This window comes from Pseudorca crassidens, chromosome 15, assembly GCF_039906515.1.
Source record: "Pseudorca crassidens isolate mPseCra1 chromosome 15, mPseCra1.hap1, whole genome shotgun sequence".
In the NCBI taxonomy this organism is placed as follows: Eukaryota; Metazoa; Chordata; class Mammalia; order Artiodactyla; family Delphinidae; genus Pseudorca; species Pseudorca crassidens.
The window spans coordinates 16,161,514-16,189,336 of record NC_090310.1 but is presented as its reverse complement, the minus strand read 5'-3'; the positions used below and the strand labels follow the sequence as shown (position 1 = coordinate 16,189,336).

The following is a 27,823-nucleotide window of genomic DNA, read 5'->3' as shown; positions in this document are numbered from 1 at the left end:
GAAGCTCTGGATTCAGTCATGTCCAAAGTCAGTAAAGTCACTGAAATTTTTAGTTACACAGCCCAGTGAGTTCTCTTTAAATACAAGTAACACTATCACCTGCCACTGAACATTCCTTAACATACACCTTAGACAGAAAAGGTGAGTCCTGGGATCTGTTAGAATAACCAACAGTTTATTAAAAGCTTGCCATGGGGCTCTGTGCCAGCCCCGTAGCTGGGAGGGGCTCTCATGACTGCCCCCAGGCCTGGGAGCAGCCCCTTCTGAGGTTCTTTTGTTCCCCTGCCCCAGCTCAAATCTCAATTTAAAAAAAAAAAAAAAAAAAGGATAAAGGACAAGACGGCACAGGACGTCAGACAGCAACAGGGGAATGGAGAGACCCAGGCATCCTGACCCCAAGACCCCATCCTGATCTTTCTTTCAGGAAGACCTTTTCCTCCCGTTCTCCCCACCCCAGGCCCCAGACCTGCTCTGTCACATCCCAGGTCTGGGGGGCCTGGCGTCCCCAAGTCCATGGCCCCATTCCAGGGGGTAGTATAGTTCGCTTTATATAATGTATCTAGACCCACCCTTCCCCTCCCCCAGGGGACTAGATGAATATTTGACACGCATATCTCCCTCCTTTCCCGAGGCCGTGATGGAGAGAAACCCTGGCACCATGGTGGGGAGGCAGGGGCTCCTGGTCAGCCTTGAGGCACCTATGCCCAAGCTGGCCTTGGGCCACTGGCCAGCCCAAGAAGCTCATGAGATAAGGTCTGAGGGGAGCTGGAGCCAACTTCCTGTCCCCCACCCTTGGATGGACCTCAGGCTTAGAGCCTCCAGGATCAGGCTCCACCCACCCCTGCCTCATTCATCGGCTTATCCACCTTGTACTTCAGGAATAGAAGTGGGAGGAACCATTGAGGATGTGGGAAGCGACACTGGTGCTGCGGCTCAGAGGCCCAGGCACTGCAGCAGCAGGTGGGCCCACATTGTCACTGCCACTGCCCCCCGAGGCTGCTCGTCGCAGGGGCTGGGGGCTGTTTCTTAGCAGCAGCAGGGCTCCACCACGGGGTGTCCCACTCTGTGCTGGGGGCCCCAGCCAGCTTGGGGGACCCGGGGGAGCCAAGAGAGAGGGCTGACGCCAGGCTGGGGGGGGCATGCCTGGTGGAGGAGGGCCATGGCTCCAGTGCGCCCCTGAACGGGGAACAGGACGGGAGGGCCAGGCGGGGGCAGGGGGTGGAGCAGGATAGCCCTGGGCAGCAGCCTCAGCTGGGATGCCCCCCAGAGCCATACTGGAGAAGCCCAGCCTCATGCTCTCAGCATCGAAAGCCTCGATCTCACGGGCCTGCCGCTCGAGCAAACTCCGGATTCGCTCAGAGCGCCCCGTCTGCAGGGCCAGCAGCTCCTCTTCCACCTGAGGCACCCAGAATAGAGGTCAGAGCGTCTGGGGTGGGGGCTGCCCTCCCCACCCCATCCTGGAAGCCCAGCCCTCTTACCCGCTGCTCCAGCAGTGCCCGCCTCAGAGCTACTCTCTGCTCCAGCTCCCGCAGCTCCCTCTCGTGTTGACTCTCCGTGCGGATCTTGATCTTGCTCTGGTAAGCATTGAGCAGCTCCAGCTCCTGTTGAAGCTGCTGCCGAAGGGCCTGGAACTCTGCCTCCTGGGTCTCATCAAGCCGCAGCTAGAGATTAGGTAGAGGAAGTTTTCGGGGCCTCCTCCCCTACCCCCACAATCCTCCCCTGCCCCAGCAGGCCTGGGCCCTCAGGTTTCAAGAAGCAGCCAGTCTCAACATCTATCAAAATAAAAGGTCGTCATACCCTGTGACACAGCAATTACACTTCCAGGAATTTATCCCCCAGGTATACTTGCACATGTGCTCGAAGGTGTTCACTGAAGCGTTGTAATAGCAAAATACTGGAAACAACCTAAATGTCCACCGATAAGGGATGGGTTAAATAAATTATGGTACATCCATACCATGGAAAACTCTATGCTCTTAAAAAATGAGATATGTGTACTGACATGGAAAGATGTCCAAGAAATACAAGGTGGAAAAAGAAGTTAGAGACCAGTATATAAAGTATGATTCCACTTCTGTTTAAAATTTTTATATAATTTTCTAAATATGCATAGGAAAAAATCTAAAATACAATTAATTGTTAACAACAGTTACCTCTGAGAGGTGGGTTAGGTGAGGGAACGGCAATGAATAAGAACACTTCTACTTTTTACAGTGTTATTTTAAGTGGCCTATTCCAGTGTGATGTGTGATCACTTTTAGAACAGCAAACTTCAAAATCCTCCAGAAGTCTGAGCAAATTGGCCTGAGGGCCACAATCATTTTTATTTGTTCCCTGTTCACAGATTAAACTAACTCAGGCCCAGGAAAAAATTACAGCCACTCTTTCCTTGGTGGTTCTTGGGTGGAGTAGGCAGGCTGGCTTTGTCAAGACCTTAAGAAAATACTTAAGAGAAATAGTAAAACCATTGCAGAGAATACCAACAGTGGAAGAATATCTGAGTTTCCCAAGAGCAAAAAGCCCTATCTCTGTCTACACCCCCCACCTGCAGTGCCCACAGCTAAGCTGGAAATACAAAGGCCAACCTCCACCACGCTCCCTCCCTGGACCCCAGGCCTCACCGCCTGTGAGCTGAGCATCTCTGAGATGGACTGGTCGTACTGCTCAGCTAGGATTGCCAGCTTGCGGGTCTGTTCTTCCTTGAGCCGCTTAAGGAGGCTCTTGTGCTGAGCTTTGGGCGTGGTCTCCAGCAAGTGTGCCCGCAGAGCCTTGTACTGCCGAGTCTGGATCTTACACGTCTCCTGGAACTGCTTCTTGATCTGCAGCTCCTTAGACTATGCAGTGGACGGACCAAGGGGAGATGGGGGCAGGGGAGAGGAGGAGGAGGAACAACCAGGGGAAAGGGAGAAGAAAGAGAGGAGGAGAGGAGACAGAAGCAGAGACAAGAAGAGGGAGAGAAACAGAAAACATGTTAGACAGAGGGGGCGGGGGGAGCTGTATACAGACAGACATGGAGAGATGGGATTGTGTTGAGAGAGATCAGGAAGATTCTCAATGGGCAAGAGATGCAAAGAAAACAAGACATCTTCCAAGAGCACGTTCACAGAGTTGGGTGGAAAACTCACAAGAAACAGCAGGAGAGTTCATGGACAGGGAACTGAGAATCTTGAGAGTACTGAGTGCACACAAGAAGTTTTGACCATGCAAAGAGGGAGAAAATACAACCTAGAGATAGACGCCTGTGAGCAGATACAGAATATGAACAAGTGAGAAAACCAAGTCACTCAACACACACATGGAAGACAGCAACACAGCTGAGGAAAGACAGAGGAAGTCCCAGGTTCATCACCTCAGGGTGGGAGGGAGGGAAGGATAAGCACCAAGCTAAGAAATGGATAAGATGGGTGGCCCCATCTCGGGCCACATAAGGGAAAGGGGCAAAGGAGGTGGCCAGAAAGGGCCCGACAAGTTCAACAGGCCAGCAGCTGCCACCCTGACCAGATATCCACATTCCAGCCCGGCCCCTTGTATACTCAGCTCCCACTCCAAGCCCACAACCAACCCCATTTCCGCAGCCCCCACACTGTCTGGGCCCCCAAACTCACCACCCCCTACTGTGGACAGTTTGCAGTGCCATCCCCCCAGCCCTCTAGGGTAATGCCTGATGCCAGGAGAGAAACTCAGCTCCCAGACAGAAGGCAACCACGTAGGGAGTGAGTTGGGAGGAAAGGCAGTGAATGAGGACAAAAGGACGCAGAACCTGAGGACTCTCGGGGAGGAATCCACAAACAGGGGAACTGTGGGACCAAGAAGTTCTGGAGAAGCTCAACAGGGGCCCAGACCCCTGAACTGGTGGTGGTCATGGTGCAACGAAGCTATGAAGGTAGAGAGGATGAGGCTGAGGAGTGAAAGGGGTTGAGATAACGTAGATGGGGTGAAGAGGTCATGGAACTGGGGGCCAAGGGTCCAGATTGGGGGCATACCGGGGAGGCTAGGCGGCAGGACAAAGCAGACAGAGGCAGCCTGGGCCAAAGGTACAGTTCCGCTCAGATATTTTATTTGTGTTTGTCTTTTTCTTTTTTTTGGTGGGGGAAAGGGGACAGGTTGGAAGGGAGACAGAAAAACAAAATCAAAGAGAGAAAAAAAAAACATGACTCTTCCCACCCACTGCCACCCCTGGCCCCAGGCCTGAGTCGATGAGGGTGAGGATGAGCACACACAGTGGGAGAACAGCAATAACTTAGGGTGTGGGGGGGAGCATCAGGAGAACACAAAATATAATCTCCGGACTCCACGGTGGAGGAGGCTGCCTGTCTAGAGGCCCAAAGGGCTAGGGGTGAGGTGGGGAAGCATACCGAGGAAGGAGTGGTGAAAGGGAGGAGAGGACTGGGACTGGAGAAACTTCACTGAGTAGTGGGAGATAAAGTGCTCAATGCTCTAGATTTGGGCTGGGGAGAAGCTAGAGTTGGTTACCTCCAGGGAGGCAGGGCCCGGGACTGGCGGGTTCGGGATCTCCGCCCAGCTAGAGTCTCTGGTGGTGGTTGGTGGGAGGCAGGGGGGCCTAGCCGGCGCTGGCTGCGTGGTAGCAGCCGGGGGATACGGCTGGGCCGCTCGCCCCGAAGCAGGCCCCAACTGGCCAGTGTGTGGATGGCCCAGGGGGGCAAGCGGGTGGCTAAACCTTGGCTGGCCCGTGCCAGGCGCCAGTTCCAGCCCTTGCACAGGGCCCAAAACCTTGCCAACAGGGCTAGTGGGTGTCGGGCAGTGCGAGGATTACCCCGCCGGGGCCCAGGGACAGGCAGACGGCTGCGGAAGCCATCCTTGTTGGTCTTGGGGTAGAGTGCAAATAGGCCCCGATCCCCCACAGCCCCACAGCCCTGTAGGGCCCTGAAGGCCATGGGCGACAGACGCAGCAGAGCGCGCAACCAGAGTCGAGAGATGCCCCGGCGCATCCGAGGGCCCTGCTGCCGCACCCATTTGCCCCCAGCCGCCATAGCTGCCAGAGGTAGAGCCAAGCCTGGCCAGGCTAGGAGCCAGGCAGCCCCAAGGCCCAGAGGGACACCCATAAGACCTCGGCGCCAGCTCAGACTGAGGACGGCCCCCAGTGCGGTGCCCTGAGCCAGGAGTAGGAACAGACTGGAGGGCAGGTGCAGAGCTGTACAAAGCAGTAGGTAGGAGGCCCCCAGGCCCACCAGCCCCACCTCAAGGGCCAGCAGGGCTGCCTGCAGGCCACCCCCACCCTGGGCCGCCAGCAGTGGGAGCAGCAGCAGAAGTAGTAGGGGCAAGAGGCCAGAGGAGGACCCCACTGCAAAGGAGAGTCCAGCCAAGAGGCCATGGGACAGGAGTCCAGGGAGCTGGCTAATAGGGCTGGGCCTCAGATGTGTTGGAGGGGGTTCAGGGGGGATGTCTGGTGAGGGACAGCCATCTCCAGAATCCCTCGGGGTCCTAAATGGAGCACCCTCCTCCTCTTCCTCATCCTCCTCAGGGACTGGGGTCAGTGTTGGACCCTGGACCCATCCAAGCTCAAACTCCTCATCCAAGAGGCTACCATCCTCCTTCCCCCACAACCTCCATTCCCCGGATGCCTCCTGGCCCACAATGCTCCTCTCCTGGGGTGCCGGCGATGGAACTCTAAGCTCCTCTATCTCCTGCTCAGGTAGCCCCCAAACTTCCTCATCAACCAAACTCCTATGTTTCTGTGGACTGGGACTAGGGGTTCCTGACTCTTCCCCCAATATCCTCTGCTCCTCTGGCTCCAAGGCAACCCCTTCCTTCCCCAGAATCCTTCTCTCTGGAACTGCTTCCTCCTCCTCTCCCAGAATTCTTTGGTCTGCCTCCTGGCCAGATGAGCAGGACTGCTCTTCTCTAGGGGTGCCTGTGTTAGGTGGTCCCAGAGCCCCAGGAATGGGGAGCGGGAGGCCCAGGGGACGCTGGCCTGCACGTACTTTGAGGCTCTTGGGCTGCTGGCGAACCTGGGCTGCATGCTTCTGCCGCAACTCTTGCTCACGCCGCTTATTGTACTCCAGCTGGTTGCCCAGCTCCGTCTGGTGCTGCAGGCGGGTGAGCTCAGCCCGCGTGCGCTGTACGGCCTGGAGCTGCCGTAGCTCCAGCTCCCGTGTGGCCTCATGCTGCCGTAGCAGCAATGCACACTCCAAGTCCTTCTGTGTCTGTTTCTTGTTCAAGTCCTGAGGCAAAAGGGAGGCAGGGCCCAGAAACTGGTCAGAAAGCCTTGTTGGTGTCAAGGAAGTGAGAGGCCCAGGACTCCTTGGCAGAGGGAGCCGAGGGTGGGGAGATGAGGGGTGTAGATGAGAGGTGTAAGGGAGCCAAGCTCCTAGCTGGCCTGGGAACTCTAGCAGGGTCTAGTGGGCACGAGAAGCGAAAGAGGTGTTGAAGAGAAGCCGAGCTGTGACACGAATGAGGGCAGATGGGAAAGACAACCACAAGTGAGGCAAATGGAAAAGGGTAGGTGCCTGGGATCTGGGAGGGGAACAGGGAGGGGGTGGCCTACCTCTCGAAGCAGGTCCTGGTCCAGGCTGTGACGAGCCAGCAGCATCTTGCGCTTGTACTGGCGACACTGCAGCTCAAAGTACTGGCGCTGCCGCCGCAGCAGTCCAGCCTCCTCCTCCGCCTGGCACTGCTGTAGCTGCTCCTTCTGCCGCAAAAGCCACTCAGCCTTCTCCCGCTTGGGTGTGCTGGGGTTCTCCTGGAGCTCCTAGGAAAGGGCAGCAGGAGAGCAAGGAGGTCAGGGCCCGCCTCACCCTCCATCAACCCCACCCACTGCTGCAGCCCTATCCCACCTCCTTCAGCTGCTCCTTCCGAAGTTTGTAGGTTCGCTTCTGCGCCTCCAGCAGGGCAGCCAGCTCCTTCTTCTGCTGCCCGAGGATGTGCTGCTGGAACTTACGCTCCTCAGCCTGGGCAGCTCGCGCCTCCTTCTCACCGATAGCCTGGTGCCGCCTTGACAGCTTTTCAGCCTCAGCCCCAAAGCCAGCCCGCTGCGCCTCGAGCTCCCGCTGCAGCCGCGCACTGTGCTCCTCACGCTCGCCCCTCAACCTCGACTCCAACGCCAGCAGCTGTTTCTGGTGCTGTCGTCGCATCCGCTTATAGCCACTCAGCTGCTCCCGCAGGGCTGAGTCCTGCTCATGCTCCTGGATCTGACGGCTGACCTGGGGGCGGCAGAAAGGATGAGAAGTGGGGCGCAGCCCTGGCCCCCATTTTATTAACACACACAGTCTTCGTGCTCTATGGGGGAAGAACGTGAGTGTTAGCCTTATGGGTTTAATTCTCGTTTGATATCTTCCTCACGCTTAACCTCTCTGAGCCTGCCACCTCAACTGGATCATGGAGATACCTCCTTCAGAGGTTGGTGAGACTGAATGAAACAAGAAAAGGTGCTGAGCACAGGGTTTTGCATAAAAGTAGGAACAATTCAGATTAATTCAAAAGAATGAAAGAATCCGACAGACCTGGGACCAGATCCCAGCTCTGTCACTTACTAACCATGTGACCTCAAGCAAGTTAATGCTGCTAAGCCTTAGCTCTATTAAATGGGACAATAACACCTCCTCACAGGGGGCGGGGAGATTAACTTTGATACCTATGTAATAGTGTCTAGAACACTCTGAACCAGTAAGTGATGGTTCCTTCCCCTTCAGCAAACACTGAAGACCCTTTACAGCTCAGATACGGAGCCAGAATATGGACCATGGGACACTGGAATAACAAGAACACTGGGCCTGGATGTCCTCATCTGAAGTTTGAGCTCAGATCCCACTGTCAAGGGCTATGTCAATGTACCCCAAACTAGTCCAGGTGGCCAAACCCCTGGAGATCACAGACCTCTCTACACAGTACCACAAAGCACCAAGCATCACAGGGTCTGAAGAGTTGTCCTAAAAGAACAACCAGCCATAAGCAGAGGCTACAAGAACATACTAGACCAACCAGTGGCCTCCAAGGGGACCATCGAAGCTTACAGCTGAACAGGAATGTAATCTAAAAGTTTATTAAAAGTATGGATGAAAAGCTATGTTTTAGGAAAAGTATACCCCTTTTCCTATGAACTGAGAAAAACATCGCTGTTACTTTAAGAGAGGACCAAGGTCCTGGTTACAGAATTTGGGAAGCACCAAAGGTAGCCCCCCCTGAGTCACAGCTGTTTCATCTCACAAATGGGATCATACCCTCACCCTCCCAGAAGAGCTGGAAGGATTAAATACAGGGATGTGTGTGGGCCTGAAAGCCAATTACTGGCACAGGCAGGTACCTGTACACCATCTCTGCCCTCTAGGGGCACAGAATCCAGCAAACCTGTCATCATGCTGTTCAGGAGTACCACAGCACAGGATATGAAGCACCTGGCTGGCCAGGAGCCTGGGAAGGCATGCCAGGAGATGCTATTTAAGTCCAGCCACAAAAATGGAGTACAAGCTGGGCAATGTGACCAAAATAGTCTATTGGGAGAAGGGAGGGGAGAGGGGAGGGTTTAGGTGAGACGGTCGAGGTGAGAAGGCAAGAGACAGCAACACAAAGTGAGGGTGGAATCTGGACTTAATCATATGCCACAGGGAGAAAGTCATTGCTGGACTTAGATAGTCTGGGGCATCCAGGATGGCTGCACTTACCAGGGAGGCAGTACGGATGGTGGCAAAATGGTCCCGGTTGCGGCAGTAGGCCCGTCGGCGGGCAGAAGAGGTGGTGGATGTGGGAGCCGGGGCTGCAGGTGGCTGGAGAGGGCCTGGGGTCATCTCTGGCTGGTAGGGGTCATCATAGAGGTTGTCAGAGCCCTAGAGGAAGGGAAGGTGGAAGGAATGCCCAAGGCTCAGAGGTCAATGGGCCCACAGGGAGTTCCCTGGAGACCCAGGCAGACTTAGAGAAGGAGCAGTCACGCATGGGAGGGAGAGCAGGGAACCAAGGTGATTCCTGAGAAGGGGAGCTGGGGCTCGGCCCTGCCGCTGTCAGGCCTACTCAGGGGGAGCTGCATACCGGCAGCCGGTGGATGATGGAGCTGTGGGAGGTGACTGTGTGCTCGCCCTCCTGCATCATGGCCATCTCCCGGGCTTCAGGGCCTTCTTCCTCCTCCTCCTCCTCCTCCTCCTCCTCTTCCTCCTCCTCATTGTCAGAGGCATCTGCTAGGCTGTTGACTGAACTGCTCTGGCTGGAGGCGCTGATGGACATGCTGGGCACTGAATGGCTACTCTCTAGACTGGTCAGCGTCCCGGCCCGGTGCATGTAGGGCTCTGCCTCCTGTGGACAGGACACAGGCTGTTGGGCAGGGAAGGGGAAGGACAAGGGATGTGCATACGGAGGTAGCACAAAGAGACAGGGGGTATGGAGAAGGGTGGGGAGGGGCGCCAAGCAACCGCTAGAGGCAAGCACAACATGGTGGTGAAGAAGGGTGGCAGGGCAAGCCGGGTCACCTCCTCCTCCTCTGGGGCCTCAGCGCCAGGGCCATTGGGCGCCTCTTGGAACAGTATCTTCTTCATTTTGCGGTACTGCAGATTGTCCAGCTCCCGAACAGCATCCTTGGTCCTCTGGATTAAGTCCATGATGACTGTGGGTGGCCGCTCCCGGAGCACAAAGCGGTGCTGGGGGAAGAGAGCACTGAGGCCTGCCGCCAAGCACCTCCCGCATCCCAATATCCCGTGGATCCTGGCATTCCCTCTGGCCTGAGGCACTCCCCTGGGGCCCATGCCCAACACAGGTTGATGCTGGCCTTGTCCCAACCCCTCCTCCCACATTAATTTTTACCACCCCGTCTCTACTCCCCACACAGTCTCTTGTTCCTCCAGGCATGGCTGACAGGCAAGAACAGCCAGGAGATCTGGATTCTAGTCCAGGTCTTCTATCAAAGTGCTCTGTGCCCCTGGACACGTCATGAGGCCTCTCTGGGCCTCATAAAGCATCCCACAATTATAAAACAAGTAGGTCAGGGTAGACAATCTAAGTCAGTTCCCAACTAGGGGTCCTTAGGCCCCTATGGATCTCTGAAGGGAATGGGGGCCCCTCTACTTTTGATAACTCAAAAAACCCCTAAGGGAAATCATACATTTCCCCACGACAAGGCTACACAGGCTTTTGGCTTGAATTACATCAGATTGGTGTGGTAACCCTGGTTATTGCACACTGGCCAGAAATTCTGGCTGGCAATTATATATATCTTTGATTAATAAAAGACGGGAAAACAAATGATTACTTAATAAATAAAGGCAATCTAGTAGACAAAACCCTGCAAAACACAGAGTCCACTGGGCACTGGGGATGGGGGTGGGAATTCATAAATGAAGTTCTCAGTGGAGGAAGAATCAGGACTCACTAATTTCACTGAGGGGTTTCTGTGGCTCCAACAAGCTACAGTTCTAGGAGAATGCTAGGCCAGTGAGCCCTCACCTTCAGAAGAACCTCTGAGGTTGGTCTGTCTTGAGGGATTTTCTGAAGGCAGGAGTCGACAAAATTCCGGAAGTACTCAGACCTAGAAGTCACAGCAGGGGAAGGGTGGGGAGGGCGTGAGCCAGGCAGCCTTACCCCTATGGCCTAACCCCTGGGCCCAGGAATCCCAGTCCTCACCAGTGTCCTGACTGGAGCACGGGGGACTCGTTCTGTGCAATGTGGTATAAGGCACTCATCGCATTCATGTTAAACAGCGGTGGTTTCCGTTCCGCTACAGAGAAAGGTCAAGGGGGAGAAGGTGAGACGTGGCAGGTGGGCAGAGGAGACTGGAATGGAAATCAGAAGACTTGGGCTCACACCCCAGCTCCCTGACTTCCTCACTCCATGACCCTGAGCAATTCCCATAATCTCAATTAATCCTTCCTCTGTAAGACGCAGCACGCATCCTCTCCACTGCACATGGGTGGAATAGGTATCAAAGAAAATAACACATGCAAAAGCACGAATGAAGGCAGAAGAAAGCACATTCAGTTGCCGACCCAACTAATATTTATTAGGTGCCAAATCAGCGCAAAAAACTCGCTTAAGTATTACGGGCAAGATGAAAAGCAATAGACAGGCCCTGTCCTCAAGGAACTTCCAGTCTAATAGGGAAGATTAAATAGGATTGAACAAATAGCATCAAGTTCGAAGTGCTGATTGGCACAAGAGGAAAACAGGTAAATGGCTGGGAAGCTGGGTGTGTGGTGGGACTTCAAACTGGTACATTCGCAGGGGATTCAGGGAAGCTATTTTGGAAAAAGGGATATTGGATGCAGGCCTCAGATCAGAAGTCACAAACTAGAAGCCCCTTGTGGCCCAGACAAATGCTTTGTGTTGGTTTTGGTTTTTGCCTAAACAGTGATTTTTAAATTCTGATAATAATAATGAAATAACCTAAATTTCCAGTTTCTCTTAAAAACTTAGATCTGGTGGAATGGAGCCTACATTCCTGCATAACAATGGGCTGGAGCTAAGCAACAGCTGCCCTCTTCAGGTGGGAACAGCAACCTCCGGTTTGCTGTAGTCTCCTCCATATTGCTTCCCTGATACTGACTATCCATTGCCATTTATAATAAAGATTGATGGGTTTTTTCAATAGTAGAGAAATAGTTCCCTGCACCCATGTCTCTGCCAAAAACTAGGAATAAAATGGACAGCTCTAGATTTTTCTTATACCTGGCCTGCTTCACATATTTCCATCGCCTATCTGGTCATGGCCTTAAATGGTAAATGTAGACATGTGTAGATGGAGGGAAAGGCAAGTCCAAATCTCCAACCTTGGGCACAGGAAACAATACAAACAAAGGTAATTAAGAGAAAAATTCAGAACTTGTTAAGAGGAAAGCCAGCCTTTAGGAAGCAGAGCCTTTAGCTTGGTGGAAACAAGGATGGGGATGGCTTCAGTCTTGAAGGCAATGGGGAGCCACTGACAGCTCTGAGGAGAAGAGAAAACAACAGCACATCTCTCTGATGTAAAAGAGACTGGAAGGAAGAAGAGACTGGCAGTGGGAGAGATCACTGCAGGAAATTGTTGGTAAGAGTAACTGATAACATCTCTTTCTTGGGCAACTATTTTGTGCCTGGCACCGTGTTGGGGGCTTTACAAACATTATCTCACTAAAACAGTTGTTTCAATAGCATTGGCTGGCAGAGATGAGAACCTCAACATGGCTTCAAGACCTCGTGAACTCACTGAGCCTAACTCTCTGGCCTTATCACTCACTGTTCTTCGTTAACACACGCAATATTCCAAACAACTGAGGCTAGTCTCAGCTCCCCAGGCATGCTCCTCTGTCTGGAATACTTTTCCCTGCAGTCTTTCAAAGCTACCTATTTATTTGTCTTGTGGTTGTTTAGACATCTCTGCTACAAGGAGACCTTCCTCAGCCCCTAACTAGGTCAAATACCTTGTTTTTTGGTTGTACTGCTCCCATATCTTCTCCATTCAGCTTTTCTTACATTGAAAGAAAACATGCCTATTTCCTCAACTTGAATGTAAGCTCCAAGAGGGCAAGAACCTCATTCACTGCTCTACCCCCAGAACCTACTAGCACAGTGCATGGCACACAGTGGGCACCCAAAAAAGATTTAGAACTAGAGTAGTGGACAAGAAAAGATGAATGTTATGAAATCTTTAGGTCTAAGAAATGGCAGGATTTGACAGCTGCCTGTACTGGGGATCAAGGGTAGACTCAAAATGGACAGATGCTTGGAGGCCTCAGAGGATGGGATGGTGTGGGGATAGTAAGAAAAAGAGAAAGGAGTGGAGAGAAAAGAGGATAAGGAGCCAAGAGGAGAATGTCCTTACCCAGCTCGATGCAGGTTATGCCCAAGGACCAGACATCCACCTTGCCATCATACTGCCCCTCATCCATTGCCAGGATCACTTCTGGAGCCATCCTGGGAGAATGGTCAGGAGAGAGAGGCTAATCACCCGCCCAGACCCTGCCAACTCCTGCTCCCAACATCCCGGGAGCTCTCTCCATTCACCACCACTCCCACTCACCAGTATGGGGTGCCCACGAAGGAGTTGGCAGGTGCCATGATGGATGCGGAGCCGAAGTCCCCCAGTTTCACCAAGCCTGGCTCTGACAGCAGGATGTTTCCAGCCTTCACATCCCTGCCAAAGGCAAAGCACAAGGATAAGACATGCATCTCAGAAAGGCTGGGCAGGGGCTTTTGCACCAAGTTTCCAAGAAGACTGGAGCCCAGCAGAATGAGGAGTGGTGTAAAGAGCACCCCCTCCCAGCCATTGTCAGTACTGCTTGTACCTATGGATCATGTTGTGGGAGTGCAGATAAGCCAGGCCCTGAAGGGCCCCGTGGGTCACAGCTGCAATCTCCACCTCCTGAAGGGGCTTCTTGTGCACTGGGGAGTAAGGGAAAAACATCAAACTGAGGGAGCCCAAGGGTGGGACTGGAACTATCTTCCCTTAACCCTTCCCCTACGGCTTCTCTGTTCTTCTCCCTTCTCCCACTTGTTGGCCAAAGAATCACTTACCTTCTAGAAGGTCAGAAGCTGAGCCCAGGCAATACTCCATCACCAGCTATGGAAGGGTCAAGGGTCAGAGATCAGCAGATCTGGCCACCCCTGGCCTATCTCCCTTGGAGAGAGATCCAAAACAGAGGGCCTCCTTGCCTAGCCTCTACTCAAGCAATGGTCCCAAGGTAATAACAGGGAGAAACGACAACTGGGGAAACGAGAGGGTGGGGGGAAGTCCCTGGAGTCAGGGCCTCCCTTAGAAAGAGCCCAAGACATCACTACCATCTCCATCTGAATCCCATCGTTCAATCTCCAGCTCTCCCAGCCCATGTGCCCCCTTTCAACTGCTAATAGTCTATGTCATTCTTCAGCCTCTCCCTCTGGACACACAGTGCTGCTTATGAGTTTGTCTGAGGACTGCAGAGGTTGGGAAAGATTTCCTCCTTCCCATGATCTGCCCAACAACACCCTGAACAGGGCCCACCTAAGAGACTAGACCAGGATAAGGATGGGCCTGAGTACTGAGTACAAAGATCAGGGCAGAGTCAGGGGGCCAGCTCACCCAAGCCGTGTGCTCCCTCAGGTAACAGCCCCGGTACTGAATGGTATTGGGATGCCGGAGCTTCTGTAGGAACCGCACCTCCTTGATGATGTCCTGCCATTTCTGAGAAGGTCAGGGGAGGAGAGGCTTACTTAGCCTGCATCTTGAGCCTGGGGTCCCCTGCCTCCTACCAGTCTGTCAAGCCTGACCTACCTCATTTGACTGCTTCCCACTGTAGGACATCTTCTTGATGGCCACCACCTCACTATTCCGGACATCCCGGGCCTAGAGGACCAGACCAGAAGGTAGTGAAGGCCCCCAGTGAGCACTGGGTAGCAGGAAGACTTGCTGGCCCAGCAGGAGAGGGCAAGAAAGCCTGGTGTGGTGGAATAGTGTACAGGGCTGTTTGGAGGTCCACAGTGGGAAGACAGTCCCTGCCCCACCCTCCCAAGCCTCAACTCACAAAGTACACAGCTCCAAAGCTGCCATGGCCAATTTCCCGGAGGTCAGAGAAGAGCTTTTCCGGGTCATCCTTGAAGAAGAGCTCAGCCACATCAGGGTCCTTCAGGCTCCCGGCCCGGCCCCCAGCTGGCATGGTGGCCCCTGGGGGCCCTGAGAGTGGGGCTTAACCTGGTGAAAAGATGGGACTCTTAGAACAAAGATGGGGCCCTCAGAGAGAGAAAGGGCCCCTCCTCCCCTAGTTCCGATGAGGGGGAGGCATTACCAAGGAAGGCCAGGGGGAGATTAGGAACAATATCAAAGCTCAAAAAAAAAGAAAAAAGAAAAATGAAGTTGCCCTGGCAACGACTGCACTAGGGCCGGGTCCCTGGAGTCCCTAAAACTAAAGGAAGACTGGGAGCTCAGCATCCTCACCAACCCCTCAGCCCTCAACAAGTTCCACTTCCCTACAGCCCCTAAATCTCACCTCAAGAATAAAAGATTCTGCCTCCCAGCCAGAACCCCAGATCCCCAGATCCCCAAGCGTCCTGTCCCACAAGTCCCACGCCCCAAATATTTCCAGGTACCTTCCTGTTCCCCTTGGCGTTGAGGCCCCCTCCTCCCTCAACCTCTCACACTCTGGAAGAGAGCAGGAAACAGCCAAGGCCGGAGGCAGTGGAAATCCGGCCATTGTTACAAGTGGGTACTGGCCCACAGGGGCCAGGAGACTCGCTCTCAAAAAGGGCTAGGGACACTGTGGCAAGCGGGAGATCGAGAATGGGAAGGACAGGGATAGAAATGGTGTCTGGCTCTGGGGGCCTGCGATCTGGGCTGCCTTACTTGTCCAGTCCAATGGCACACACAACACACACAGGTACAGGACATTTGCAGTACAAAGAACATTTATTAAGCATATACAGTAAGCACCTTACATGCATTATCTCTCATTCAATCCTCACCACAACCTTATGAGGTGTTACTATTACCCCTATTTTACAGATGAGGAAAGGCACTCAGAGGGGTTAAGTGACTTGCCCAAAGCTGGTCCTCTACCACTATGCTTTCAAAATAGCCCTATGAAACAAGCAGGGCAGGATCAGGATCACCATTTCATGGATGAGATCGCTGAGGCATAGAAAGGAAGGACTTCTCCAAGGTCAGAGAACAGGATCTTCTCCTCTCCAGTCAGGCCTGTGTACTCATTACTCTCTCAACAACTCACCCCAAGCTCAGCCCCCTCCTCTAGGAAGCCTCCCCTGACTACCCCAAGCCCTTGAGGGGAAGAACTCCTAGAGCACCCTGCCAGAAATGTACTGAAAACTCCAGCAGTACATCAGAGCCAAGACGTCCTGAGGGGATTCCAGGCCAAACTCCTGGATAAGCACTTGTTGGAATTTAGGCACAAAGGAGTTTTTCAGCAGAGCTCAACTCCCAGGGCAGAGTTCTAGCTCCTTAAAAGCACCTAACAATTTAGCATGTAATTATATTCTGTCACACATTGTTTCCTGTTGTGTTGTTAATTTTGTCTCCTCAGCCCCACTGGAAGCTGGAGGGCAAGGAGTAAGCCTGACTCTCTGGTGGGCCCCCAGGGTGCAGAGGGCTCAGAATAGCCTAGGAGATTGATTGATTGCCCTCAGCCCAGCCCCAAGCAGCTCCCAGGCCGCTCAAAGCAGGCCCCTTTCTCCATTCTTCTGCCAGCAACCCTGCCAAGCACCCCTCACCCCCACCACACACCCACACACAAAGGCAGGTGCTCACAGCTTGCCAAAGGAATCTTCTTGACCTCTTTACCTGCACCCAACCAAGAATGCCAACTGAGGACCCCAGGTCACATATAAGAGATGCCAGCAAAACATCACAAGGGGCCTCTTCCTCAAACACCAAACATCTGAGTGATTACCAAGGTCTGTGCTAAATCATAACCACCTTCTAAAATGGACAACGTTACCTCCATTCTACAGACGAGGAAACCCAAGCCTGTCCGCCCTAAGCTTCACTACCAGTGCATTTCATCTGCAATATACAGCAACAAGGCTTTGAGTAAGTTCCTTACACTTGGTCTTCTCTTCAGTAAAACGGATTACAGCGTGGAGCTGTTGTGAAATTTTTAATGAGATCTCGTACTTAGGAACACTATGCAGACACTCAGCATATGGATTTTTCCTTCCCTGCCTCCAGAGTCACCACGACAAGGTTTTAATACTTTGGGGATCATCCTACCCCCCGGCAGCTTGGCTTTAACTGTTAAGAGACACCACTATCATTTGTCACAAGAGATGGCCCTCTCAGGAACCCAGGCCAAAGACTGGGATGAGGGTAAAGATGAAGGTCACAGTGGAGAGAAAAATCCATGAGGCAGAAGGCAGGGGCCAGAGCCTCCCATCAGGAAAAGCTTCTGAGTATAGGCCTCCTAAAAAGGAAGCTCTTCTCTCTCCCATTCTTAAATCTCACCCCAATCCATTCTCTTCTGGACCCATGGCTAAACCTAGGCACAGAAGAAAAGAGATGACAAGAGACAGGTATGGAACACAGGTAAGACTTGTTCAAGGACCTGGGTTCCAATCCTATTCTGCTGCTGTGGGACCTTGGGCAACCTCTCTGGGCCTCAATAGCCTCAACTGTAAAATGGGAAGAAGGCAGTAAAAGAGCCCCCTCACCAGATAATGAGGGGGGAGATGAATGAGAGAATAGATGTAGAGCACTTTGTAAATGATAAATCGCTTGACAAATTAGATTACTTATACCATCACAGCAAGAGGCTGGAAGGTAACAATAGTTGGGGGAAATACTGCCAAGCACCCCTAAACACAAATGCACATATACACTTCCTTGAAAGGACAAGAAACCCAAGCAGACCATGCCTAAAAAACAGATAAGCAGACCCACCATGGGGACCAGAGGCATGGGAATTAACACCCCAGAGGAAAGAGAGTTACAATCATGAAGGGGTAGCTGTGAGGGGCAAAGTGAACAGGGAGAAAACCAGAAGGGTGCAAATCCATCTGATTAGCTCAAGCACCTTAGGGTGTGACCCCCGTGATATCAGAGACCCTGTCACCTGAGGTCCCTCATCAACCAGACATAATGAAGGGAAAAGGAAGGGGAAGAGGGTGGCAGCAGAAGGCAAGGCTAGCCAGAGGCTGACCACTGGCCCAGCTAGGCTTCCCCATCCTGAGGAGAGAGCCTACCCAGGCCCAGCTTCCCAGAAAGCAGCACCCTCTCTTCTCAAGCTAGACACAGGGACCCGCGCCCCTGCAGCCCGTGTCTCACCTGGTAGGGGTCACTATGGTGCCCCAGCGCCTCCGCCTCCTCCTGGGGTCCTCCAGCGGCTCTGCCAAGCAGGGAGAGGGGCAAGGAGACCTTTCCCCTTGCCACCTCTTCCTCGGCTTTCGCCCTTCCTAAGGGGCGGGCCCGGGAAGCCTCCCCTGGAGGGGAGGGGGTGACAACCTGATCTGACCTCGCGGTCCAGTCCTCCTTTTCCTCGAGGGCGACAGTTGCTGAGTCCCGGATTTCTGATTGTGGGGTCTTAACTCCAGATATTTGAACAGGGGGAGGCCGAATCTGATATTTGAACTCGTGGGGAATGAACCCCGGATACTGGTGCACGCAGGGTCCTGAACCCCAGATATTTGAAACCCTGTGAAACAGAGCCCCAGGTTTAGAGAGGTTGGGACCCGAGTCCCGGATATCTGGAATCTCAGGGGCTGAGACCCGGATATTTGAGAAGCGTGGGGTCAGGCCCGGAAATTCGGGACCGAGGGGACTGAGCCCCAGGTCTTCGGCCACCGACAGGGGGCCTACCCCGAGGACGTCCGACCGCACGGCCCCTCTCACGCCGGGGTCCGAGGGTGACAGCCCCCACTCCCGCCCCCTCCCTTTCCCCTTCTCTTTCCCGAGGACAGCTGAAAGACTGTAGCTAAGGGCGGTCCCCGTGCCTTCTCCCCCTCTCCTCTTCTCAGTCTCAGCCTCTCCGCACCACAGCCCCGGTCTCGTCCCAGTCTCCCTCTCCCTCTTCCTCCCAATTCCAAGATGGAGACCGGGCGGGAGCGCGCAGGCGCGGTATGGACGCCGGGCCAAGGGGGCGGGGCCCTAAAGGAAACAGCCCCGCCCCTCTCTCCTTAAGGATGCGGCCAGAGAGCTGGGCAGCAACCCAGCCAGAGTGCGCGCGCGCCCCGCCACGCGGACCCTGGGTGGGAGGAGGTGGGGAGCAGGGCTAGTCTTGGAGAAGGAGGAGCCCAGCGCGCTGTCCGACAACTGGTGGTGGAAAGGGCTGCAGCGCATGCGCTCGCCGCGCCTTAGCGCGGAGCCCGAGCTTGTTGCTAGGGGAAGCTTTGAGGGGGCGCGGGTGGAAGGAAATAAGAAGCCGTGATCTGCGCCTGCGTGCAGGGTAGAGGTTGGGAGGGGTAAGGGAAGACTGCTGCTGGGCGCGGAAAAGGCGGGAAAACGGACTGTCCTGGTTAGTAACTATCCAGCCTGGTCGTGGGCTCCCAAGTTCGAGGAATCTTTGCTGAGAAAACTCAATCTGTCATATCCCTTCAGGAGACTGAGGCCCTTCACAGCAGCATGACCTGCACAAGGTCACAATGCATTTATGTCAAAGCATTTCCATGACCATACCCAAGAGCTGCAGTAACCTTATGCCCTATACCAACCCAAACTAAAGAGTCAACAAGGAAAAATCCCCTAAACCTCCCGAGACTCTCTACCTTAAAATTCCCACCTCAATCCAATCCCCAATAAACACCCTGGGAAACACTGGGCAAAAAAACCTTTTATTTCCCCCACATTCCAGCTCTCCACTTTTGTAATATCTCTTCCAACTCAGAATCAAGGCCCAAGAAGTTGATTCACACCTGGAGAGAAACAAAATAAAAAAACAGGGCAGGTCAGAGGGCCTTTGGAGGAAGCTCTGGTATGGCTGCAGAAATTGGGGAAGGAGCAGAGGAAGTGACAACTAGAGATAGGTACAGGCACTTATTCCAACTGAGATGGCCTCAGGATCCCAGGATCTGCCAGGAGCCAGAAAGTCTTCCTTTCCCAGTCTGCTCAGATCTAAGAAAGGCTAAGAGGGTTCCACCTTTTCCCAACCCAAGTAGGTGGTTGGAGCAGTCAGGCCTAGCCCTAAGCAATATAAGCAAAGTTGATCTTGAGGGTCCAGCTCCTCTGGTCAGCACCTTCCCTGGGTCTGAGCTGTTTCCTCTTCCCCCACAGTTATTTCCTAGGGCACAGCAGCCAGCTGAAGCTGAGAACAGTTTAAGAGCTGGGTGCACAATATATGACTCTCGAATTATATGAGACTCAACTGAAAGGGTGAGATTTTTTAAAGAACTTTTTTTTTTTTTTAACCTTAATGAGCTGATGGACTAACCAGTTAGCCAATATGTCCTACCCCCACTTTGGAGGCTGTGTCCCTGCAAAGATCCTGCTAGCAGAATCAACTTTTTCTAATGCAATGATGGCTAATGTAAAAGATCAGGTGCATATGAAGTGCCTGGGCACATAGTGTGTGTCCAGTAAAAGGGCATCATCAATCCTTTTGAGCAGTTCAAGATGAATTTTACAAAATTTGCATCATAAAACTGGGTATCAGAATTTCAGGACAAAAGCAAGACACACATGCTTCATATCCAGGACACATCATCAAATTTGAACCCCCTTAATTCACTGCTGTTGCCAAAAAGCTTGGATGTGAACTACAGCTATGGATGAATCTTAAAATCAGAATGTTAACTGAAAGAAGTAGTCGCAAAAGAATATGTATGATTCCACATATATAAAGTACAAAAATAAGTAAAACCAAATCATATTGTTTAAGAAAAGCTCTGTCTCAGTTACAACTGCCACTCACACCCCATCCCCTATTCCCACAGGACTGAATCAGAGAACCTTACCTGAGAACGAGACGGGAACTAGGCCAGTGCCCTCAGAACCGGGTTCTAGACCAGTGGGACTCCCGGCGTGGGTGGAAGCACACAGCAGTGAGACAGCAGAGAAGGCCACAGAAGAGAAGCAGGAAGGAGCCCAAAACCAGCAGCCTAGAGCCACACAGAGCCAGCTCCTCCTAGGGGTGGGGACAGGAAGGGGAGGAGGAATGATGGAGAGAGAAGGGACTGTGGAGAATCTTCCCTTGGGAAGATATCTTAGATATCCCCAGCCCAAGAGCTATAGAGAGAAGCCTCCATGGGGGAGAGGGCTCTCCACATCCAGGGAGCAACTAAAATTGGGAAAATTCTATTCTTATTTTCATGCAAGCTAACATTTGTCTCAATGGTCTACAAACCGCTTTCTTGCCCAAACATTTAAACTGAACCCCTATAATGACTCCAGGAGATAGGAAAGTTCACTATTGTCTACATTTTGAAATGTGCAAGCAGGGCCAGGTCTGGAAACCAAGGTCTCTGATTCCAAGCTCCCAGGTCATGCTCCTCACCAGGGTCTTTGCAAATGTGAGGGAACAGTATGAAGCAGCCTCCTAACTGGTCTCTCTCCTACACTTAGCCAGTCTTGTCCACCCAGCACCAGTGACTCCCATGGCCTGCAGTATCAAGTCACAGCATCTTAGCCAGGCCTCACGGTGCCTCATGACCTGGCCCCTGCATCTCTTTTGTCTCTTCTTCTATGTCATGCCTAGGCCCTCGTCGTGGAGTGCTCCTGAAGCCTGAACACTTTTCAATCCCTAGGCCTGTGCTCATGCTGGTCCCTTTGCCTGGAATGTATCTCCACTCTCCTGAACCGCCTCTACTGCATTCCTGCCCATGTCTTCCTCATTCTTCAAGGATCATCATCCTGACAGAGCAGAATGAGCCTGGGACTTGGAAGTCAGAAGTCTGTAAGTTGCAATCCTGGCTCTGCCACTTAACCAGTTGTGTGGCCTGGGGCAGTTCACTCCCTCTAAGTCTGTTTCCTCATCTGTAAAATGAGATAATAACAGCTACCTCATAACAGCCTTAAAAAGGCTATTTTAAGATCAAATGAGGTAATGAAACTGAAAGCACTTAGTAAGGTATAAACTATTGTAAACAATTCCCTTTCTTAAATGCCACCTTCTTGGTGAAGCACTCTCCATAAACGTTCAAGTCAGAGTTAATTGGTCCTTACGCTGTTTGAATAACACTTTGCTCACACCCCGATGATAGCAATTAGCCCATTCTGCCTCTTATTACAGCTTCTGAATTCCTTTGAGGTGAAGATCATGTTTTATTGTATCTAGACAATTGTTAATAGTAATAGCTGTCATTTATCCAATCTCTATTATGTACCAGGCGCTTTACATTCATTCTCATTTATCCTTATTTGTTGGTATTAGGAGAGAGCATCATGTTTTATTTTACAGCTGAGGAAGCTGAGTTTCAGAGAGGCCCACATGCTTGCTCAAGGTCACAGAACCTGAGGCAGGATTATAAAGCCTGTGCTTTTCTACTAGGTAAAATTGCGTCCAGAAGCCATCAAGACACAGCATTCAGCATGGCAGTTTATGAAACCCCAACAATCTGAGGCTCTTACGGAGGTGAGCAACTTGGTGAGCACAAGACCTTCGTGGCTCCAGACACTGACACACTCCTCAGCCATCCTAGGGCTCAGGGTGGCATTTCCTGCTCCCTCTTCCGAGCAGGACATGGGTGGCTGGCTGGAGGGCAGGATTCCTGGAGCAGCACTAAAATACAGGCAGGTTCCTGGGGTCCTTTCTGTGGTCACCCTGGCTGTAATGAGGACCAGCTCTCCTGCAGAAGATCCTATGAGAGAGGCACAGGGGAGGAGATGGAAGAAAATGTAGGGTGGGATGGGAGTCATCAATCTTTAGACAGCTAGTCACTTATGTAGGCTTCCTACTGTACCAGGTATTTTGGCATTGATTCTATTCAGTAAAGTCCTCTAATACCATCATTTGCATCACTGAGAAATGAAAATAGCTGTGTACCGATATAAATAAAAATTAATTTAAATTAGCTCACAAGCAATAAAACAATCATACCAATACTTGGAAAGCTGCAGCAAAACTGGGTTAAATACACATTGCTGATGTCAATTTGGATAAACTAGTTCGTTCTTTTTAAGAAAGCAGTTTTCCACTACTACCCAAATCCATTAAAAGGTTCACATACCATTTCAAATTAGTGGGAAAAGGATGGCCTACTCAGTCAATGGCCTTGGGACAATTTCCATTTGGGAAAAAAAAGTCAGACTCTTGCCTCACACTATAAAGTCCAGATGTATTAAAGACCTATGCAAATAAACTAAAACAAAACAAAACAAAAACCTAAGCAAGTATTAAAACAAAATACAAATATTTTCTAACTTTAAAGTGGGAAAGAAAGGCCTTCCAAAAAAAGACACAAAACCTAAAAGACCAAGTAGAGGACAAGAGCAATAAATTTCATTAAAAACTAAGAGCAATGAAAGATAAGTTCTATCTTATCTTAAACTATACAATGAAAGATAAGTTAAAAAAAAAAGTCACAGAATGGCTGAAAATACCTATAACATACTTAATTGGCAAAAGGATTTACTATCCAGAATGTATAAAGATCTTCTAGAAAAATTCAGAAGATAAAGACAAATAACTTAAAAGAAAAATAAGTAAAGGATATGAATAGGAAATTCAGCGAAGACATGAAAATGGCCAATAAACCTATAAGAGGATGCTCAACCTCACTAGCAATCAGGAGAAAGTAAATTTAAAACAATCAGGTAATTCCTTAGACCATTAAATTGGTAAAAATTAAAAAGACTGACAATAACAAGAGTTGTTGAAATGTGGAGAAATGGGCGCTCTCCACTGGTGACACTTTTAGAAGACAATTTGGTGTTTCTGTTGCAATTTTACTATTTATTTATTTTATTATTATTATTTTTTTTTTGCGGTACGCGGGCCTCTCACTGTTGTGGCCTCTCCTGTTGCGGAGCACAGGCTCTGGACGCGCAGGCTCAGCGGCCATGGCTCACGGGCCCAGCCGCTCCACGGCACGTGGGATCCTCCCGGACCGGGGCACGAACCTGTGTCCCCTGCATCGGCAGGCAGACTCTCAACCACTGCGCCACCAGGGAAGCCCCCTGTTGCAATTTTAAATGAAGACAGAGAAGGACTAAGAGGATGCCCACCAAACTGTGGACTCTGCAGAGAAGGTAAGGAGGACTTTTACATTTGCTTTGTACACTTCTGTGTAGTCTGAATCCACAATAAAATGAATTTGTGTATTTAAAAAAAAGGTCCATACTCTCTGACTCAGTAATACCACTTGCAGAAACTAATCCTAAGAAAAAGATTCAAAAGAAAAGTGCAAAGTATACCAAATGTTTATTGTGTTTTCATAAAAAATACCAGAAAATAATAAAAATGTTTATCAATAAAGAAAGCATTAACAAATGATGGCCTAACCAATTAACAGATCAATTTACATCCGTTAAAATAATAATGTTCTGGCCATTCAGTAATACAAAAACCACGATGTCATAAAGTGAAAAAAGAAATACAAACCAGTATATACACTATAATTGCAACTGAGAAACATACATGTAAAATTCTGTAAGAGAATTCCCCTTTCTTCTATGTTCCCCTGATCGAATCTGTCACCAAATCCTGTCCATCCCACACTTCTATTGACTCTCTCAAATCAGTCCCCTTCTTTCACACCACTGTCTTAGCTCAGATAAGTCATCTTTTTATCGCAACCACCTCCTAACTGGTCTTTGTGCATCTGGACACATTCCTTCCCGGCAGTCAGCCAACAGAGTATGATCTTTTAAAAAGAATAATAACAAAATTCTATTTTCCTGATCAAACTCTTTGAGTTAGCCAAATGTCCTGGATAAAGCCCAATTACCTTGGCTTGGCACAAGGGACTCTCCATGGGATTCTGCCTGCTTCTTCAGACCCATCTCCTGCCACTCATTCTACACTCCTTCCCCTGCACCAGTCAAACTGAACCCCTGGAAGTTCCTAAATGTGCCATCATAATCCCATCTGCATGCCTTTGCATATGCTCTTCCCTCTGGCTGGAAGGGCACATTCCTAAGCCTCCCTCAAGCCTCAGCTCAAGCCCCATATCCTTGGAAAAGCCTGTCTTCACCATCCCTGCTTGATGGACTTATGAGTACTCTCACTGTACCTTGTGTTCTACTGCACACACTCAAAGGTATTTACTTCTGTTCACATCTGTATCCTTGCTAGATTGTGAGTGACTTGTGGTGAGGATCCACATCTTACCAGATCTCTGTATTCCCCATGCTTGGTACATAGTAGGTGCTCAACAATTACTGATTAGATGATGCAATCATATGTGATTACTTTTTACTTAGTCCAAAAACCTTTGATGTTATTACTTTGTTTCTAACCATGAAGAAGCAGAAACTGACAAGCTGATCCTAAAATTAATATATAAGTTCAAGGGATCTGGAATAACCAAAACAATCTTAAAAAAAAAAAAAAGAACAAAGCTGGAGAATTCACATTTTCTAATTTCAAAACTTACTACAAAGCTACAGTGATCAAAACGGTGTTGTACTAGCATAAGCATAGACATGGATCAGTGGAATAGAACTGAGAGTCCAGAAATAAACCCATATGTCTATGGTCGATTGCTTTTCAGTAAGAGTGCAAAGGCTATTCAATGAGGAAAGAATAGTCTTCTCAACAAAACGTGCTGGGACAAATGAATAGTACCTGCAAATGAATAAACCTGGACTCCATCCTCATACCATATACAAAAAAATTAACTCAAAATGGATCACAGACCTAACTGGAAGAGCTAAAACTATAAAATTCTTAGAAGAAAATACAGGAAAACCTATATTTAGTGACTTTGGGTTAGGCAAAGTCTTCATAGATATAGTACTAAAATCACAAGCAATGACAACAACAAAAAATAGATAAACTGGACTTCATCTAAATTAAAAATGTTTGTGCTTCAAAGCACACCATCAACAAAGTGAAAAGACAACGCAGAGAATGGGAGAGAAAATCTGCAAATCATACATCAGGTAAGAGGCCTGGATCTAGAAAGCATAAAAAAAAACTCCTAAAACTCAATAAATTAAAAGAAAAATTATTTGATTTTTAAAATGGGCAAAGATTCTGAATATACATTTCTCCAAAGAAGATATACAAATGGCCAATAAGCACATGAAAAAATGTTCAATATCATTAGTCATCAAGGAAATGCAAATCAAATGATGCAACCGATAAGGGCTTTTTCCAAAATATACAAACAGCTCATACAACACAAACCAAAAAACAAACAACACAATCAAAAAATGGGCAGAAGATCTAAATAGACATTTCTCCAAAGAAGACATAAAGATGGCCAATATGCACATCAAAAGATGCTTATCATTGCTAATTATTAGGGAAATGTAAATCGAAACTACAATGAGGTGGTTACCACCTCACACCATTCAGAGTAGCCATGATTAAAAAGTCTACAAATAACAAATGCTGGAGGAGGTGTGGAGAAAAGGGAACACTCCTACACTGTTGGTGGGAATGTAAATTGGTGCAGCCACTATGGAAAACAGTATGGAGGGTCCTTAAAAAACTAAAAATAGAGTTGCCATATGACCCAGCAATCCCACTCCTGGGCAGCATATATCCAGCCAAACCATAATTCAAAAAGATACATGCACCCCTATGTTCATAGCAGCACTATTCACAATAGCCAAGACATGGAAACAAACTAAATACTACTCAGCCATAAAAAAGAATGAAATAATGCCATTTACAGCAACATGGATGAACCTAGAGATTATCATACTAAGTGAAGTAAGTCAGAAAGAGAAAGACAAACACCATATGATATCACTTATATGTGGAATCTAAAATACAACACAAATGAACATATTTACGAAACAGAAACAGACTCACAGATATAAAGTACAGACTTGTGGTTTCCAAGGGGAAGGGGGGGTTGGGGAGGGAAGGATTGGGAGTTTGGGATTAGCAGATGCAAACTACAATTTTATATATAGGATGGATAAACAATAAGGTCCTACTGTATAGCACAGGGCACTATATTCAATATTCTGTGATAAACCATAATGAAAAAGAACATGAAAAAGAATACATATATGTATAACTGAATCACTTTGCTGTGCAGCAGAAATTAACGCAACATTGTAAATCAACTATATTTCAATAAAATTAAAGAAAATGGAAATTAGAACCTTCATTAGGTATCACTTCACACTGACTAGGACAGCTATAGTCAAGAAAACAGGAAATAACCAGTGTTGGTGAGGATGTGAAGAAATTAGAACTCTCATACACTGCTGGTAGGAATATAAAACGGTACAGCCACTTTGGAAAACAGTCTGGCAGTTCCTCAAAAGATTAAACATAGGGACTTCCCTGGTGGCACAGTGGTTAAGAATCTGCCTGCCAATGCAACACAGGTTCGATCCCTGGTCCGGGAAGATCCCCCATGCCTCAGAGTAACTAAGCCCATGCGCCACAACTACTGAGCCTGCGTGCCTAGAGCCCGTGCTCCTCAACAAGAGAAGCCACCGCAATGAGAAGCCCGCGCACCACAATGAAGAGTAGTCCCTGCTCGCTGCAACTAGAGAAAGCCCATGTGCAGCAACGAAGACCCAATGCAGCCAAAAATAAATAAATAAATTTTTTAAAAAAAGATTAAACACAGAGTTACCATATGACCCAGAAATTCCACTCCTAGGTACATACCCAAAAGAAATGAAAACATATGGTAATGCAATAACTTGTACATGAGTGTTCAGAGCAGCATCATTCATAATGGACAAGAAGTGGAAACAATCCAAATGTCAATCAACTGATGAACGGATAAATAAAATGTGGAATACGTGTATAGTGAATGCTCTTCAGCAATAAAAATAAATGAAGTACTAACATATTATACAGCATGGATGAACCTTGAAAACATTATGCTAAGTGAAAGAAGCCGGTCACAAAAGACCACATATTATATGAAATGTCTGGAATAGGCAAATCTGCAGAGACAGAAAGTAGTTACTCATTGCCTAGGGCTGGAAGGTTAGGAGAAAAAGGGAAGTGCATGCTAATGGGAACAGGATTTCTTTGTCAGGTAATGAAAATGGTCTAGAATTGACAGTGGTGCTGGTTGCACACTTTTGTGAATATAAAAAAGCCATTCACTTGTACATTTTAAACAGGTGTACTTCCTGGCATGTGAGTCTTACCTCAATAAAGCTATTACGTTTTTTACATAAAAAGAACAGGAGAAATTGTCCTGAGTCTATATAATCAGACACATTCCTTTTCTCTTGCTCTCTGATCACACACACGTACACCTGGCAATACAGAGACCTACCCTCACCTGGCAATATGCGTATGTGTGCCTACACACACATACACCTATTGACTCATAGGAGAATCTTAGAACAATCATGTTGGAAAGGACCTCAGAAGTCTAAGAATTCCACCTTTCTCTCCTCCTTCTTCATCTCCAC

General features: G+C 49.6%; 3 protein-coding genes across 10 annotated transcripts in view; all 3 read right to left on the bottom strand.

Moving 5' to 3' along the window:
* Positions 1 to 154: 154 nt before the first annotated feature.
* On the bottom strand, positions 155 to 19,242 carry TAOK2 (TAO kinase 2). Of its 3 annotated transcripts, XM_067706189.1 has the most exons (19): positions 17,657 to 17,796; positions 14,412 to 14,578; positions 14,162 to 14,233; positions 13,970 to 14,071; positions 13,426 to 13,471; positions 13,197 to 13,293; positions 12,932 to 13,045; positions 12,734 to 12,825; positions 10,561 to 10,654; positions 10,384 to 10,465; positions 9,414 to 9,581; positions 8,980 to 9,240; positions 8,619 to 8,780; positions 6,795 to 7,160; positions 6,506 to 6,709; positions 5,943 to 6,182; positions 2,622 to 2,834; positions 1,479 to 1,661; positions 155 to 1,396 (listed from the first exon to the last, which is right to left on the bottom strand). In XM_067706189.1, exons 2-19 carry the CDS (start codon positions 14,541 to 14,543, stop codon positions 875 to 877), a joined length of 3,150 nt encoding a protein of 1,049 aa, XP_067562290.1. In that variant the 5' UTR covers positions 14,544 to 14,578; positions 17,657 to 17,796; the 3' UTR covers positions 155 to 874. The 3 variants fall into 3 exon arrangements, with proteins under 3 accessions (XP_067562290.1, XP_067562289.1, XP_067562288.1); XM_067706188.1 differs by lacking the exons at positions 155 to 1,396; positions 1,479 to 1,661; positions 2,622 to 2,834; positions 17,657 to 17,796 and adding an exon at positions 19,156 to 19,242 and having other exon boundaries at positions 4,036 to 6,182; XM_067706187.1 differs by lacking the exons at positions 155 to 1,396; positions 1,479 to 1,661; positions 2,622 to 2,834 and having other exon boundaries at positions 4,036 to 6,182.
* On the bottom strand, positions 17,670 to 18,667 carry LOC137206533 (uncharacterized). The gene is given in 5 exon segments (XM_067705231.1): positions 17,670 to 17,932; positions 17,935 to 18,007; positions 18,010 to 18,087; positions 18,089 to 18,475; positions 18,572 to 18,667. Coding segments are annotated over 5 exon segments (897 nt in total).
* Positions 19,140 to 27,823, bottom strand: part of TMEM219 (transmembrane protein 219) — an 11,147-nt gene continuing 2,463 nt past the window's right edge. For 5 of the 6 annotated variants that reach the window (XM_067706196.1, XM_067706197.1, XM_067706194.1 and 2 more), the window contains 3 exons: positions 21,890 to 22,119; positions 20,278 to 20,447; positions 19,140 to 19,239 (listed from right to left, as the gene is read on the bottom strand). In XM_067706196.1, the coding sequence (XP_067562297.1) occupies positions 20,310 to 20,447; positions 21,890 to 22,119 (368 nt within the window). In that variant the 3' untranslated portion in view covers positions 19,140 to 19,239; positions 20,278 to 20,309. The remainder of the gene's footprint in view (positions 19,240 to 20,277; positions 20,448 to 21,889; positions 22,120 to 27,823) is intronic. The other variant, XM_067706192.1, reaches the window with a different exon arrangement.

Coding starts and splice junctions, on each gene's coding strand:
- TAOK2 (XM_067706188.1), bottom strand. CDS start 14,543: ATGCCAGCTGGGGGCCGGGCCGGGAGCCTGAAGGACCCTGATGTGGCT. Junction 14,072..14,161: donor GTGGGAAGCAGTCAAATGAG/GTAGGTCAGGCT, acceptor TGACCTTCTCAG/AAATGGCAGGACATCATCAA. Junction 10,466..10,560: donor GTGCTCCAGTCAGGACACTG/GTGAGGACTGGG, acceptor TGTGACTTCTAG/GTCTGAGTACTTCCGGAATT.